The sequence below is a fragment of the Gigantopelta aegis genome, chromosome 2, assembly GCF_016097555.1.
Source record: "Gigantopelta aegis isolate Gae_Host chromosome 2, Gae_host_genome, whole genome shotgun sequence".
NCBI lineage: Eukaryota > Metazoa > Mollusca > Gastropoda > Neomphalida > Peltospiridae > Gigantopelta > Gigantopelta aegis.
In genome coordinates, this window is record NC_054700.1 from 49,362,037 (window position 1) to 49,377,557 (window position 15,521).

The 15,521-nt window shown below is 37.3% G+C and overlaps 1 protein-coding gene across 1 annotated transcript in view; it reads left to right on the top strand.

The window, feature by feature from the left end:
• The first annotated feature begins 602 nt into the window (after positions 1 to 602).
• The window catches only part of LOC121388841 (gonadotropin-releasing hormone II receptor-like), a 184,169-nt gene continuing 169,250 nt past the window's right edge, over positions 603 to 15,521 (top strand). Inside the window, exon 1 of the mRNA XM_041520359.1 lies at positions 603 to 1,160. Within this exon, the coding sequence (XP_041376293.1) occupies positions 603 to 1,160 (558 nt within the window). The remainder of the gene's footprint in view (positions 1,161 to 15,521) is intronic.

Below are 15,521 nucleotides of genomic sequence, written 5' to 3' on the forward strand. Positions count from 1 at the left end.
CTCACTCAATTTCTCTGTATGTATTTCTCCACTCTCTCTCTCTCTCTCTCTCTCTCTCTCTCTCTCTCTCTCTCCTCTCTCTCTCTCTCTCTCTCTCTCTCTCTCTCTCTCTCTCTCTCTCTCTCACTCACTCATATCTCTTTTCCATACTCTTTCAATATTTCCTGACGACGTCTATGTAACTCGTGGCAGAATTTCCAATTATAGTGATTGGTGGCTTCAACCAGATGTTTTAATGTCCGTAAACTACCGGTGCGTAATAAAGTATAGGATTTACCGGAACTCAAAACTAGAAGTGTTTTTCATACAACTTAAGAAAGGAAACACGGTGTCCATATCATTAGAGCCTGTATTATTTGCACTGCGCATGCCTTTGGTTCGGCTGCTGTGATTGCTGGAATAAATCATTGATCCTTTGCTCGCGAGAAATGCGAAAGCTAAGCATCTTACTACTATACGACTGTTTTCCAGCCCATGTTACGAATGCGGATTAAACCGCACGGTTGCCTTTTTCGGAATATCGGACCGAAACCCAGTTATCATTACGTGAATACTAAACTTCAAAAACCCCAATTATATCTTCTTTTTTTAAATCCTGGATTATGAATGAGTTTGGAGACTCTTTGAAACTTTCTTATAACACTTCCAACTCTACTGTGATGTGCAGTAGAAACATTTCGGGGAAGAACTTGACAAACTTGACAGCATGTGGCTCCGTGGATTCGGGCATCCCACGGGAGATGGTCTTCAACGACGACAGTCTCATATCAGTCGTGGCCTACTCCTGTCTGTTCGTCATCGCGGCTTGCGGCAACCTCACCGTCTTCATCACCTTGTTCCGAAACAGAAACATAAAGTCCAGAGTGAACCTCTTTATACTGCACCTCTCCATTGCAGACCTTATAGTGACTTTCCTCATGTTGCCCCTGGAGACGGTGTGGCACGTCACGGTGGCCTGGAAGGCCGGGGACACGGCGTGTAGGATCTTGATGTTTTTTCGTGCCTTCGGTTTTTATCTCTCCTCTTTCATTCTAGTCACTATCAGCCTGGATAGATATTTCGCTATCATGCACCCGCTGAGTTTAAATGACGCTGACAAACGCGGCAAGATAATGCTTTGTCTCGCGTGGATGTTTAGTCTTGTCGCCAGCATTCCTCAGGTAAGTGTTTAATAACCGAGGGAACCGACACCGGATATAGCTGCTGTAGTAGCCACATAACTTGCAGTGGGTCTATACCCCCTTTTTTTCCTGTATAAAATTTTATAAAATCATAAATACATACATACAATGTGGTACCCCCTGCTGTCGCCACTTCATGGGCTACTCTTTTTCGATTAGCAGCAAGGGATATTTTATATGCACCATCCCACAGACAGGATAGTACATACCACGGCCTTTGATATACCAGTCGTGGGGCACTGGCTGGAACGAGAAATAGCTCAATGGGCCCACTGGTGGGGATCGATCCCACACCGATTGCACATCCAGCGAGCGCTTAACTATTTGAACTATTGGGGTTGTTTTTAAGTAATAATAATATGTAATTTCTCAATTATCACATCTGATTTTAAGTTATATCTCAAAATACTTTTTTTTTTTATCATAGTCCAGACGTATACCAGCATGTGTAGCAATATGTGTCGCTACGACTGTAGCAATATCCGGCGTTGGCCCCAGACAGTGGTGTTTGTCATCTTGAATGTCTGATTACTAGTATATCGTGTTTTCGGGTACAATTAATTTGTTGTCTGATTACTAGTATATCATGTTTTCGGGTACAATTAATTTGTTGTCTGATTACTAGTATATCGTGTTTTCGGGTACAATTAATTTGTTGTCAGATTCTCCCATAATGCATTTGGATTCTTACAACTTTTCATCATACGAATCCACGAGAGTACATTTATCTACGTATTTTCTAACAATATGACAAGTGGCTAATTAATTATCTGGACGCCGTAACACGAAGCGATCTTAGCGCTAAGATCACCGTAAGTGCTTACGGTAAATATGCACTAAAGGTGATCTTAGCGCTAAGATCACCATAAGTGCTTACGGTAAATGCATTCAAGGTGATCTTAGCGCTAAGATCACCGTAAGTGCTTACGGTAAATATGCACCGTAAGTGCTTACGGTAAATATGCACTAAAGGTGAACTTAACGCTACGATCGCTCCGTAAAACGGGGTTCTGGGCGTTTATGTTTTGTGTTATTTTGTATATTCATTTATCGGAATCGAGTTTCTGTAGGAAAGACAAGAGCTCTGCCATGATGGAAGCTATTAAGAAGGCACATTTCAAATAACCCGCCACTGAGAAACACGCATGGACACATGCTTAACCATCAACACCGCCAGTGACACTTTCATTTCTGACTGCATAGTGAGCAATGATTATTTCAAATAGAAAGCAAAACTAAGTTATAACCAGCCATGTTAGGGGAAATATAGAATTTGTTGCGAATATATCTTTTCCACCTCATGTATTAAAACAAATATTTTAAAATTCAAATGTAAGGACATAGCCATACACACCTGTTATCCGCTTATATAAAAGAATATTCAGAATCTACTGTTTAATTTTAAAACTTGAACATTGTGTCTGTCCTTTGGTTGTCCTTTTTTTTATTTATTTCTTTGACTTTTTGCTGATCATGAACTAATGTTTTCCTGGTTCGAGAACATCTTCAAAGACAGTTTGAACAGCTTTTCGTTGACTAGTCGTGTTTTAACATAACACTTTTGTTTAAAGGCAATGTCGCACGCAACTTACCTATTAAATAGACTAATAAAATAAAGATAAAGTTTGTTTTGATTAACGACACCACTAAGAGCACATTGATTTATTAAGCATCGTCTTGTGGATGTCAACACTGATAATTCTCATATATAGTCTTACAAGGAAAATTACTACACTTTTCCATTAGTAGTAACTGATCTGTGTTATATATATATATATATATATATATATATATATATATATATATATATATATATATATATATATATATCACATGCCAAGGTCTATGATATACCAGTTGTGGAACGGAGCAATCAGAGAACTGGTCTATCAAGGATTTTACGACTAAATCGCACGGCAGCTGATCTATTAAAACAGACTGAACTAATAATGCCGAACTTTATTATCCACATGGTTCAACATAACCGAGTTAATAAAAACCATGCGAAGAACACGTGCAATAACAAGTGTAATGGCGTAATTTTGGGAATCCACGTCATAACCTGACGCGCTTTAGTGGTGTCTTTAAACAAAGCAAAATTTGATTTCTCTTGACACGTATTTTATTTAACCAGCTACATAGTCCTTTTACTTATTTAGTATCGATATTTTGGTATGTAATTGTATTACCGCTACGTCGCCATAATTATATCAGACAAAAGGGAGAAAAAACAACACCCGGTTAGCCATGAATTTTGTTTTTGAAATACAGGTTATTATGGAAGAAAGCGTTAGTGGAAGGGGAACGCACAGAGTACATATTTCAGTTTTATGTTCTGTGAAATCACTTTAATTTGCGTTGGGCTGATGTTCGTGTAATTTGTCGACTAGCGCAGAAAATATAATACATGTAATACAAATCTATGTCATTACCTTTTCGATCGACGAATTTAAGTACCGAACGAAATGTGTTTTCAAGAAAAACAAAATAATTAAAGGATTTCGCAATAATGTGATGAATCTTTAATGCTACGCTCAGACTACCAACTGCCAGCAGAAAGTTGACAAACTCGACGGTTGTGTTGTAATTTCCCCCAACTTCCGACTTTCGACGGGTGCTCTCAGATAAAGAACTAATGGGCTCAGACTAGCAACTGGACAGTCGTAGAAGGCATGACAGCAGAAAGTTGGCCAACGTTATCGTGGCAGTTGGCAGTCTGAACCTAACATTATTGTCAGATTCTTTGCTATTAATGACAAATGTAGCGGGTTTCCTTTCTAAGACTATATGTCAAAATTACCATATGTTTGACATCCAATAGCCAGTGATGAATAAATATATTTGCTCTTAGTCGTGTCGTTAAACAAAACAAAACTTCATCTTTATTTTATTGGTCTTTTTAATAGGTAAATGGCGTATGACATTGCCTTTATACTAGAGCTTTACGATGAAAACATACACCTCGCCAAAACAACTGAAGGAAATTGCTCCCCTAACATATATATAGTTTATGGGGAGCTATTTAAGAGATGACCAAACTGAGCATTATATTTCATCCTTGTGTTGTACTATTTTGTTTTTAAGGAGAGTTAGACATTACTCTCCTTGAATAATTATCAAAGGAGTGTAGGGGAGCGACAGTGATACCAATATTGAGCAATACTATACTTATTGTTTACGAAGCCAAACCGTGTGTTGCCACGATGTCCTGTTGGGTGCTGGGTAGCGATAGTGATACCAATATTGAGCAATACTATACTTATTGTTTACGAAGCCAAATCGTGTGTTGCCACGATGTCCTGTTGGTTGCTGGGGGAGCGACAGTGATACCAATGTTGGGCAATACTATATTTATTGTTTACGAAGCCAAATCGTGTGTTGCCACGATGTCCTGTTGGGTGCTGGGTAGCGATAGTGATACCAATGTTGGGCAATACTATATTTATTGTATACGAAGCCAAATCGTGTGTTGCCACGATGTCCTGTTGGGTGCTGGGTAGCGATAGTGATACCAATGTTGGGCAATACTATATTTTGTGTTTACGAAGCCAAATCGTGTGTTGCCACGATGTCCTGTTGGGTGCTGGGTAGCGATAGTGATACCAATGTTGGGCAATACTATATTTAATGTTTACGAAGCCAAATCGTGTGTTGCCACGATGTCCTGTGGGTGCTGGGTAGCGATAGTGATACCAATGTTGGGCAATACTATATTTATTGTTTACGAAGCCACATCGTGTATTGCCACGATGTCCTGTCGCGAATATTAATGTCAAACTAATTATTCATCGACGGATGGATTTGACAGGAGCTGCAATTACAATACTGGACAATACATAGAGCTACACTGAACAACAAAAGAAACGCGAAATGTTTATATTTTTCCCCTAATCGTTTTGGTGTCTGTTAAAATTTAAAATGTCTGTTAAAAAATGTCTAGTGAAGACTTTAGGCCCATTTTGTCAGTCTATTTTTCGAATTAATTGTATCATGAATAATAATAATAATAATAATAATAATAATAAATCATACGCGTTTATTTTGTTGTTCAGCATATATTTACAGTAATTACTGGATAGGGATGTTTCCAACTAGTGCATCAGAACTGGTCAAAGGCCGTGGTATGTACTTTCCCGTCTGTGGAAAAGTGCATATATATAAAAGACCCCTTGCTGCCAATAGAGAAATGTAGCGGGTTTCCTCTGATGACTACCAGTCAGAATTACCAAATATGTGACATCCAACAACAGTCGATTAATTAATCAATGTGCTCTAGAGGTGTTGTTAAACAAAACAACTTTTTTTTCAGAGAGGGGTGTATATCAGGGGTCACCTATTTTGTGGTGTGTTTCATGATCCATTCTACCTCACTGGATATTTTCCCTTTCTAACCAGTATTCTAAGGGTCGTGCTTCCCTGTCATATTAATGCATATTAAAGGCCTCCATTTTAGGCGTGCGATGTAATACTAAGCTGCTTCCCTCCTTTTGATATCTGAAAGCCAAAACCAGTAATAGTTTCGATGGATGCGACGGGGAAAAGAACAATCTGCAAATGGGTCCACCGAAATGGTTTGATCCTGCGACGATAGCTCACCAGGCGAGTACTCTACCATATACTACTGCTACAGCTGCTTCACCGAGGAAATTTAAAGGGACAGATCCTAGTTTTCTCAACACTGGGGCATATTTTTCACCTAGACCCTAGTTTCAATCCGTAAAAAATAACACTAAGTTAGGTTAATTTACAAACCTGTAACACATTTGGATACAACAGAGTGAAACAAGAGTCTGTGATGTTGAAATACCCTTAAAAATAGACTAAAACGCGACTCCATAACCGTTACTTCTCAGACGCACGAGCGAATTTTAAAATATGACAAATGCAATTTGTGGTATTAGAAACACCGGGATGACCAGAAACACTTCGGTTTTACGGAAATGGATAATGTAAACAATAAAATATAAGTAATGTTTGATTTTAGTGATCATAAACGGCTCTAATAGCGAAAAATATGACTTAGTGTTTAAAAACTAGGGTCTGTCCCTTTAATTATTCAACGCAGGCGAGCGCTCTACCAACTGAGCTATAGTCCGTCCCACGGGGAACGCCTTTTTTCATACTATGGAATTTACTACAAGCTATTTATTTCTGAGTCGATTGTTTTCTAAATTGCACACAAAAATATTTTGTGCGGGTGTTTTTTTCAGAACACTTTTACCTTTCTTCTTACGTCAAACCAAACTGAAATTATTTTTAAAAAAAATGAAAAAAACAAAAACAAAGGAGGATGGGATGGTGTATAGATCAGGGTGACCCGCCATTAGGAAGACTGTTAGAACACGTCGGTAAAATGGTGGAGAACGTTCAGAGTGCATGCTTGTCTTAAGTAACGTCGAGTTCTCTGCGAAATGTTTCGTCAAACGAACTCTGGCCCGATCTGTTAAAGCATGTGATGCTGGGGATTATCTCTGAAATAACACAACACTGTTGACATCCATGCGCCAAAGTTCCATTAACACAAATCTAGTTTCGGATATGGATACGGCAAACGTCGTTCGTGTCCAAAAATAATGAACATTTCCAATGATTGAAAGATCAGCTGACGCCCATTAAAGTTGCACGCCAACACATCTACAGTTTTAATATAGTCACAACGTCGCCTGACCATTCTGTATAACAGAATTTACTAACATAAACACAATTACAGCTGAAACACTCTCATTCGTTTTAAACATCAATCATTGATTGTAACATACGTCATCTATTCCTTGCTGCTAATGGAAACAAATATAGCGGGTTTCCTGCAACATGACGTGTATAGTTTACAGGATACAGGGAAACTAAGAGTATATCGTTTGTTAAGAAATATGTATTGTGTTGAGCGATATGTGTCCATTTTAAATCCAGGCCGATTAAGGGGTGCCTTTGCGAAATGTTGATGCGGTGTTACTCCTATTCGTTTCAGAGACCGGCCAGTATGAAAACGAGTCTCTCCTATATGTGGTAACCAAACTGTTGAGGATGAAATTCACGTTTTTTTATAAACTGTCCGTTATATGAGGATCTTGGTTTTAAAGGGACATTCCTGAGTTTGCTGCAATTTTTAAGATGTTATCGACTAACAGAGACTTTTTAACGATTTTAATTACATATCAAATATATTTTCCTACATAACATATTAGTGGCTGTATATTAAACGTGTTTTTGATCGTTCTAATATTTGTACTAGCGTAAATTTCATTTTATTTCCTAAAATCCAGTTTGGACTTCTTACAAATATTAAGACGACCAGAAACACATTATGTATACAGACGATGATATTCTAAACAAAAAAATATATTTAATATGTAAATTGTATCGTAGAAATATTTTATTCCTCGGAAACGTCTTACAATGTAGCAAACTCAGGAATGTCCCTTTAACGACACCCCAGCATCGGCTATTGTGTCACAGTGCGTTTAAAAACAGATCTTACTAGCGGTTCTTACAAATATTAAGACGACCAGAAACACATTGAATATACAGACACTGACATTCTAAATAAGAAAATATATTTAATATGTAAGTTTAATCGTAGAAATATTTTATTAGTCGGAAACATTTTACAATGCAGCAAACTCAGGAATGTTCCTTTAAGTTGCACCAACATTCTCAGTTATGTTGTAAAATGTTTATGTTGTTACCTAATTTAGAAATTCCGACGCCATATAACCTTAAATAAAATGTGTTGAGTGCGTCAGTAAATAAAACATTTCTTTCTTTTGTTTCGATTTAGAAACGTTATGTGTTTTAATCTTAGAGCCTAACCTTGCATTTGTAACAGCCAAAACCTGTTGTTGTTGTTGTTTTATTTTACAACGTAGAGACTTTTTACATATACAATTGTCTTATCATTATAATTGTAATTGTATCTATTTGTATTCTTTAACTATACACCGGCCTCGGTGGCGTCGTGGTTAGGCCATCGGTCTACAGGCTGGTAAGTACTGGGTTCGGATCCCAGTCGAGGCATGGGATTTTTAATCCAGATACTGACTCCAAACCCTGAGTGAGTAATCCGCAAGGCTCAATGGGTAGGTGTAAACCACTTGCACCGACCAGTGATCCATAACTGGTTCAACAAAGGTCATGGTTTGTGCTATCTGAACTGAACTGAACTGAACATTTATTTCTCTCAGGCCGTAATCCACGGCATATGAGGAACAATATATAATACAACAATTCACACTTTTTAACAAGATGACAGAGTAAAACTATTCACATAAGTATATCTACATAAAACGAACATGGGAATATAATTATAAATAATTGGTTTGGGTTTGCATACACAATAATAATACAATAAAGCTATGAGCCGGAGGGCTTGAAAGTATTCATAATATGTTTACAAAATATTGCAAGTTTTCGGAGGACACCAGTTTTTTTACAATTAAATAATTCGTGAAATTTATATGTGTTTGGTTTGGATCGATAATATTTCGGTATATATTGAAGTCTGAATTGGTTGAAATATGGGCATGTAAAAATATAATGGAATTCATCTCCGATGTCGTTAGTGTTGCATAAAAAACACAATCTATCATGTAATGGTTTACGTATCCATCTACCTGTCTCTATTGGAAGATTGTGGTTTGATACTCTAAAACGTAACAATGGGCACCAATGTTTTTTTTTTCTAATAAATTTAAATAATTTTCGAATGCTATACTGCTTTTAAATATTTTGTAACAAGATGCTTTCGATGAAGTGTCAATATGACTGTACCATGTTTGCAAAAATTGATCTATGAGTTTTGTTGAAATAAACATTTTCAACAATGAAGCACTATTAATACGCTCACAATGTGACCACCATATGTATGTGCAACCAATATTATCTAAAATTGATTTTATAAAAGCTATCCATTTGTGATCATAAAAATGTGTATTATAATCATTCAATAACATTCTGTACACTAATAATGATAGCTTGGACTGCTTCCCAGTAATCATCCTAAACCAAAATCCTATCATTCTTATTTTTACTGTTATATCTACCGGGAAGCATCCAAGTTCTCCATACAACATATATAATGGGGTGGATTTTCTAACAGGCAATAATAACTTTAAATATTTGCTATACAATTTTTCTATGCAGGACAGACTTTCAAAACCCCAAATTTCACATCCGTATAAAGCAATAGGTAAAACCATACAATCGAATAATTTAAGTTGGCATTGAATGGAAAGATGGCAACGTTTTCCTTGTCTAAGTGTAAAATACATAGCTTTTTGAGCTTGATCATATTGATGTTTTCGAGCATTAGTGAATTTATTGGATTTATGAAATATAATTCCAAGATATTTGTATATTTCTACATTATCTAGATTTGTGTTTCCTAAATGGAACCTTTTGGAATAATCTTTTTTATTACCACTGAAAATTAGCACTTTAGTTTTTTTACAATTTACATTTAGTTTCCATTTTGTACAATAAGAGTCGAAAATATTTAATAAATTCTGCATGTCGTCATAATTTTCGGCAAAGAGCGCTGTGTCATCAGCATATAGTAACACAAAAAGAACAATATTTGTATACAAAGTGGAATCTGTGAATAAGTTTATCTATGCGGATGCCATTACAATCATTAGTTTTAAACGTATCCTCTAAATCATTGAGAAACATGGAGAATAATAGGGGCGATAAAATTTTCTCCCTGTCTAACACCCATGGAACATTGAAAATAATCCGACATTGTGTTATGTGCACTAATGCATGACTTAATGTTCTGATACATGCTATATATTACTTTAAAACATTTACCATTAATACCATTTTGTATTAGTTTTCCCCAAAGTCCTGTTCTCCATACTGAGTCGAATGCCTTGCTAAAATCTATAAAAGTACAATACAGTTTTTTCTTCCGTGCTTTTAGCAATTCGATGAGTCCATATAATGTAAAAATATGATCGTTCGTCGAGTACTCCTTCCTGAATCCGGCTTGAACTTCAGATAACAAATCATTAGTTTCTAAATATAATTTCAGTCTATTATTTAAAACAGCTGTAAACAGTTTCCCGAGACAACTAAGCCTGTCGGAAGCGCAAATAAAAGATCCCTTGCTGCTAATCGGAAAGAGTAGCCCATGTAGTGGCGACAGCGAGTCTCCTCTCAAAATATGTGTGGTCCTTAACCATATGTCTGACGCCATATAACCGTAAATAAAATGTGTTGGGTGCGTCGTTAAATAAAACATTTCTTTCTTTCTTTCGAAAGAGTACAGAAGCATTTATCTTAAACCAGTCTTTCGCAAGCATCCTGCCTTTATCGTTTTGAGTTTTCTGATTTCTTTGGGGAGTGTGATTGGGTATGGTGTTGTTGTGTTGAGGTTGTGAGATGATATTTTTAAGGGGGTTGCAGTTTTGTTTTAGAGAAGTTCAGTTCCAGCTTTCTCGTTGCTTATTTGCTTATTTTGGGGACAGGAGTGTTGTTATAGTACTTTAGTATTATTTCCTCATTATATATATATATATATATATATATATATATATATATATATATATATATATATATATATGTGTGTGTGTGTGTGTGTGTGTGTGTGTGTGTGTGTGTGTGTGTGTGTGTGTGGACGGAGAGAGAGAGAGAGAAAGAGAGACAGAGAGAGAGAGAGAGAGAGAGAGAGAGGGAGGGATGGATGGATGGATGGACATAATGAGAGAGAGAACAAGATAGATACAGATGGATGGAGAGAGAGAGAGAGAGAGAGAGAGAGAGAGAGAGAGAGAGAGAGAGAGAGAGAGAGAGAGAGAGACATAAAGACAGATAACATCTATTTATCAATCACTATCAAATCAATGATAGTATTGGGTGTTTGAAATATGGTAGCATATTCCTCTCTATACCCGTCCCTTCTCCCCCCCCCCCCCCCCCCCCCCCCCCCCCCCCCCCCCCCAAGGTGTTGTCACCAAGTTCTAATTGACAACTGGTATGAAAATCAATTGATTTACAATTACTGTCAGCCGGAGCAGTTAATTTCCCTGATATATATTCGGCAGAGCGATGGGTGACAGTAAACCGAATTTGTCTTGCCATAATACAACGGATAATACTCTTTATTCCCTCAATCTAGAAATCAATATTATAAGGCATGGGCGTGCAAGAGATTGCCACCGCAATGCGGTGCCGCTGTTATGAAACGGCTCAGGCTGTCTCGAAATATTGCCTTCTATCTCGAACAACAGCTGGCTGTCGCTGATAGCGAAGTTAAGTAACTCTGTGCTATTACTGAAGTTAAGTAACTCTGTACTGTTACTGAAGTTAAGTAACTCTTTGCCGTTATGTATACGGATGGGTGGCCTGTGGCGCTACTATATTGAGACACCAGATTTCGTACACCGCTCGCCTGAAGTACGATGGGTCGTAGGATCAATCGCCCGTGATGGAATTGGTATTTGTGTTGTTCTTTATCACCAGTGTACGTTAAATGTCTTGGTGTATACTGTCCTGCCTATGGGAAAGAGCATTATTATAAAGGATCATATGCTGATTTTCAGCCGCTGCCTCTCTGTGTCTGTATCTGTGTGTGTGTGTGTGTGTGTGTGTGTGTGTGTGTGTGTGTGTGTGTCTCTCTCTCTCTCTCTCTCTCTCTCTCTCTCTCTCTCTCTCTCTCTCTCTCTCTCTCTCTCTCTCTCTCTCTCTCTCTCTCACAAATACAGTATTCGCATAAGTGACCGTCTATTGCTCTACAATGTTAAACATAAAACGATATTGTGTGTATATATAGCATAATCATTCGCATCATGTAACCATATAAAATAAGTGGCAGCCAATGAACAGTTCGGTCATCATATTCAAATGACGGGGCATTGACACATTGACTGTCACATCTATAACACAGACCCTTTCAAGTACTGACGTTTGCCTGAAATTTGGATCAACTATTGACGTTTTTCGCCGACTAACGATTTCTACTTGTTTAAATAACGTGTCGAGGTATCGTTGAACAAACATCCATTTTTTTTTTTTTTTAATTCTGTTTTCTGTTTTCCTTTTTCCTTTTCCTTTCCACTCATCCGACTGGCGTGTCATTTTGTTTTCCATTCTCTGCTTAATACGATCATCTTCCTGTCAGAATCAATTGCTGCCGACATCTTCCTGCGGGCTACACCGTGGTCAAGGCTAACCAAAGATTGCTGTGGATTTGATGGATGTGTATGCAAGGGGAACCTAATTGAGACTAAGATGCCAACGTGACATGGGGGAGTTGTAGTCTAAAATTGCCGTGAGAGTCGAGGAAAGGGGTGCTTTGTATGGCTCCCCGAGACATCGTTTATTCGGCGCTGTCTCATATGTCGTAATTGAAAAAGGAATCTGGGTTTAACAGTATGTCGGGACCGATGACATTGGTCTGTTTTACCTCCCTACTACCACATTATTGAAACATAACTACGAATTTATAATATTCCGAAATGTCGGGACCGATGACATTTGTCTGTTTTTACTTCCCTACTACCACGTTATTGAAAATAATTGCGAAGTTATAATAATCCGAAATGCCGGGATCGTTGACAATTGTTTGTTTTACCCTGCTACCACATTATTAAATATAATTACGGATTTATAATAATCCAAAATGCCGGGACCATTAACATTGATCTTTTTACTTCCCTACTACCACATTATTAAAATATAATTACGAATTTATAATAATCCGAAATGCAGGGATGCTTGACATTTGTCTGTTTACTTCCCTACTACCACATTATTAAAACATAATTACGAATTTATAATAATCCTAATTGCCGGGACCGATGACACTGGTCTGTTTACTTCCCTACTACCACATTATTAAAATATAATTACGGATTTATAATAATCTGAATTTGGCACAATCTACAGTTTGCCAACAAGAGTATATATATATATATATATATATATATATATATATATATATATATATATATATATATATATATCCTGGGTGTGTATTGGGTGTGTATTGGGGGGGGGGGGGGTGTGTGTAATCTAATCATGACTACATATAGTATTATTAATTTTATACTGACTTATTTATTTATACATGTATTAAAAATCAGGGTTCGACAAATCCACTAGCCCTCGGTCGCGGCTAGTGAAAATTTGGTCTGGGCTAGTGGAAATTATCATGTGTATTACTGTAATACATAGGGCACTAGCCAAAGTCTCTGTGAGGGCTAGTGACTTTATCACACATTTGTCGAACACTAGTATTGGTTTTAAAATACACATGTAATAAAATTGCTAGGTCATTAACAAGGTAAGCTTTGCGACTGGTTTTGATTGCTTTATCCATTCCATTTTAGAGAGTGTTTGGGTGCTGCGGGTTTCCTCAGAAGAGTATTAATCAGAATTATCAAATGTTTGACATCCAGTTATAAGCAGTGATTAATTAATCAATGGCCTCTAGTGGTGGCGTTAAACAAAACATAGTTTAACTTTTAATCTTTTTTTTCTAACAGTTGCACAAATATCCTAGAGGATATGTGTAAAAAAATATTTGATGCGAGCTCGGTTTAGGATCGATCCCAGTTGTTGGTCCCCATTGGGCTATTTCTCGTTCAAACAAAGGCCGTGGTATGCACTATCCTGTCTGTGGCATGGTGCATATAAAAGATCCCCTGCTGCCAATCGAAAAGAGTAGCCCAGTAAGTAGCGACAGCGGGTTTCCTCTCTATATATCTGTGTGGTCCTTAGCCATATGTCTGACGCCATATAACCGTAAATAAAATGCGTTGAGTGCGTCGTTAAATAAAACATTTCCTTCTTCTTCTTGTTTAATGGCAAACATAGGCGCCAACTTTCAATAAACAGACATTGAGATCAAAGTAGGGAAAATAAGTATTGTCCTGTGTGACACCTTGGCTGTCTTAAAGCTGGTATAAGAGATGACCCGTTGTAGATCAATATAGTCTTCGACATATATTGGAGATCACGTTTGAGACTTGTGATTGGTTGACCCATGATGATGAACGGGTCACCGCAGCCATACCATCCAATAAAACAAGGACGAGTGAAATTGATCGTTCCGTGACGTGTAAGTTAACCTGAAACTGATTACTGTATGAAGCATAAGTCAGCAGCTGTTTGAGTGCCATAAATAAGCTTTAGTTGGAAAAGCCAGTGCCCAATTTCACAAAACATCGTAAGCCCGGTATAACTGCTAGTCGCAGACATAAACTTACGATGTTTTGTGAAATTGTCACCTTGTAAAAAAACAACAACCCCAGAATACTACATTCGTGTCCGTTAGATCCCATTTATCTTGCAACTCGATGTTTTACAATCGTGTCCAACTCATTTCGTACGTTAGGTACATGTTTTAAAACAAAACTCGTTGTGAGATAAATGGCATGTAACGGCCACCCTTCTTCATTCCTCAAGCGTGTGAAACCAATGACAACAAAATACGTTTCGCAAGCACTTAATGCCTATTTCTCTTATTTATGTATTTCTACTTGTGTAGAGGTAGAATTTCGAGTAGGTTGATGGGTTTGTCGAACAGTGTTCAGAAACACTAACAAACCCGACACAACGATACGAAAACGATATTGATAATCACAGTTTCACTTTCATGGTACACGCTAGTTGCTTTTGGATTCTCGTCTGTATTATCAGGTTGTTGTTAAAGCAGGTACCTCTTGCTGAGGTTAAAAGTATGGGGGTGTTGTTTAACGACACCACTAGAGCGCACTGATATATTAATCATCGGCTATTGGATGAAATATATTTGATAATTTTGACTTTTACTCTTAGAGAGGAAACTCGGTACATTTTTTTTCATTACTAGCTAGGAATAGTGTATATATACTCTTCAAAAAAAGTAGGGGAACCTGAAATATTAATGTTAATATCAACTATTAGACCGAACATACGTTTTGAACGCAGACATACTAATAAAAAACGTTCAGATCTGTTTATCAACACACCGAATCACATTCCATAGTTTGCACGTGCATCACGCAGTTGCCCCGTACAAGTGCGTGGGGTGTCATTCTCGATTTTGACAATTTCCAGGAAGGTCGACTGATAACTGTGGAACATTATTTTTCATTCTGTTGATCATACAGTTGTTATTGTTTTGTTTTTAGTTATTTTTATTGTTTGCATTTGCGATTTATTGATAAAAAAACAAAAACACGTCAACTTTCAAATTTGACTTCTGACCCCAGTCGTCCTTCAAGATCTTTGGTGGTCATAAAACCTACTTAATACTGAACAACCGGTTGTAATGTTTGCTCAGTTAAAAAGTTACTGTTATCATATAACCATTCCCAACAGCTAATATACCTTACAATTTTGGCAATTGTAAATTCTTAT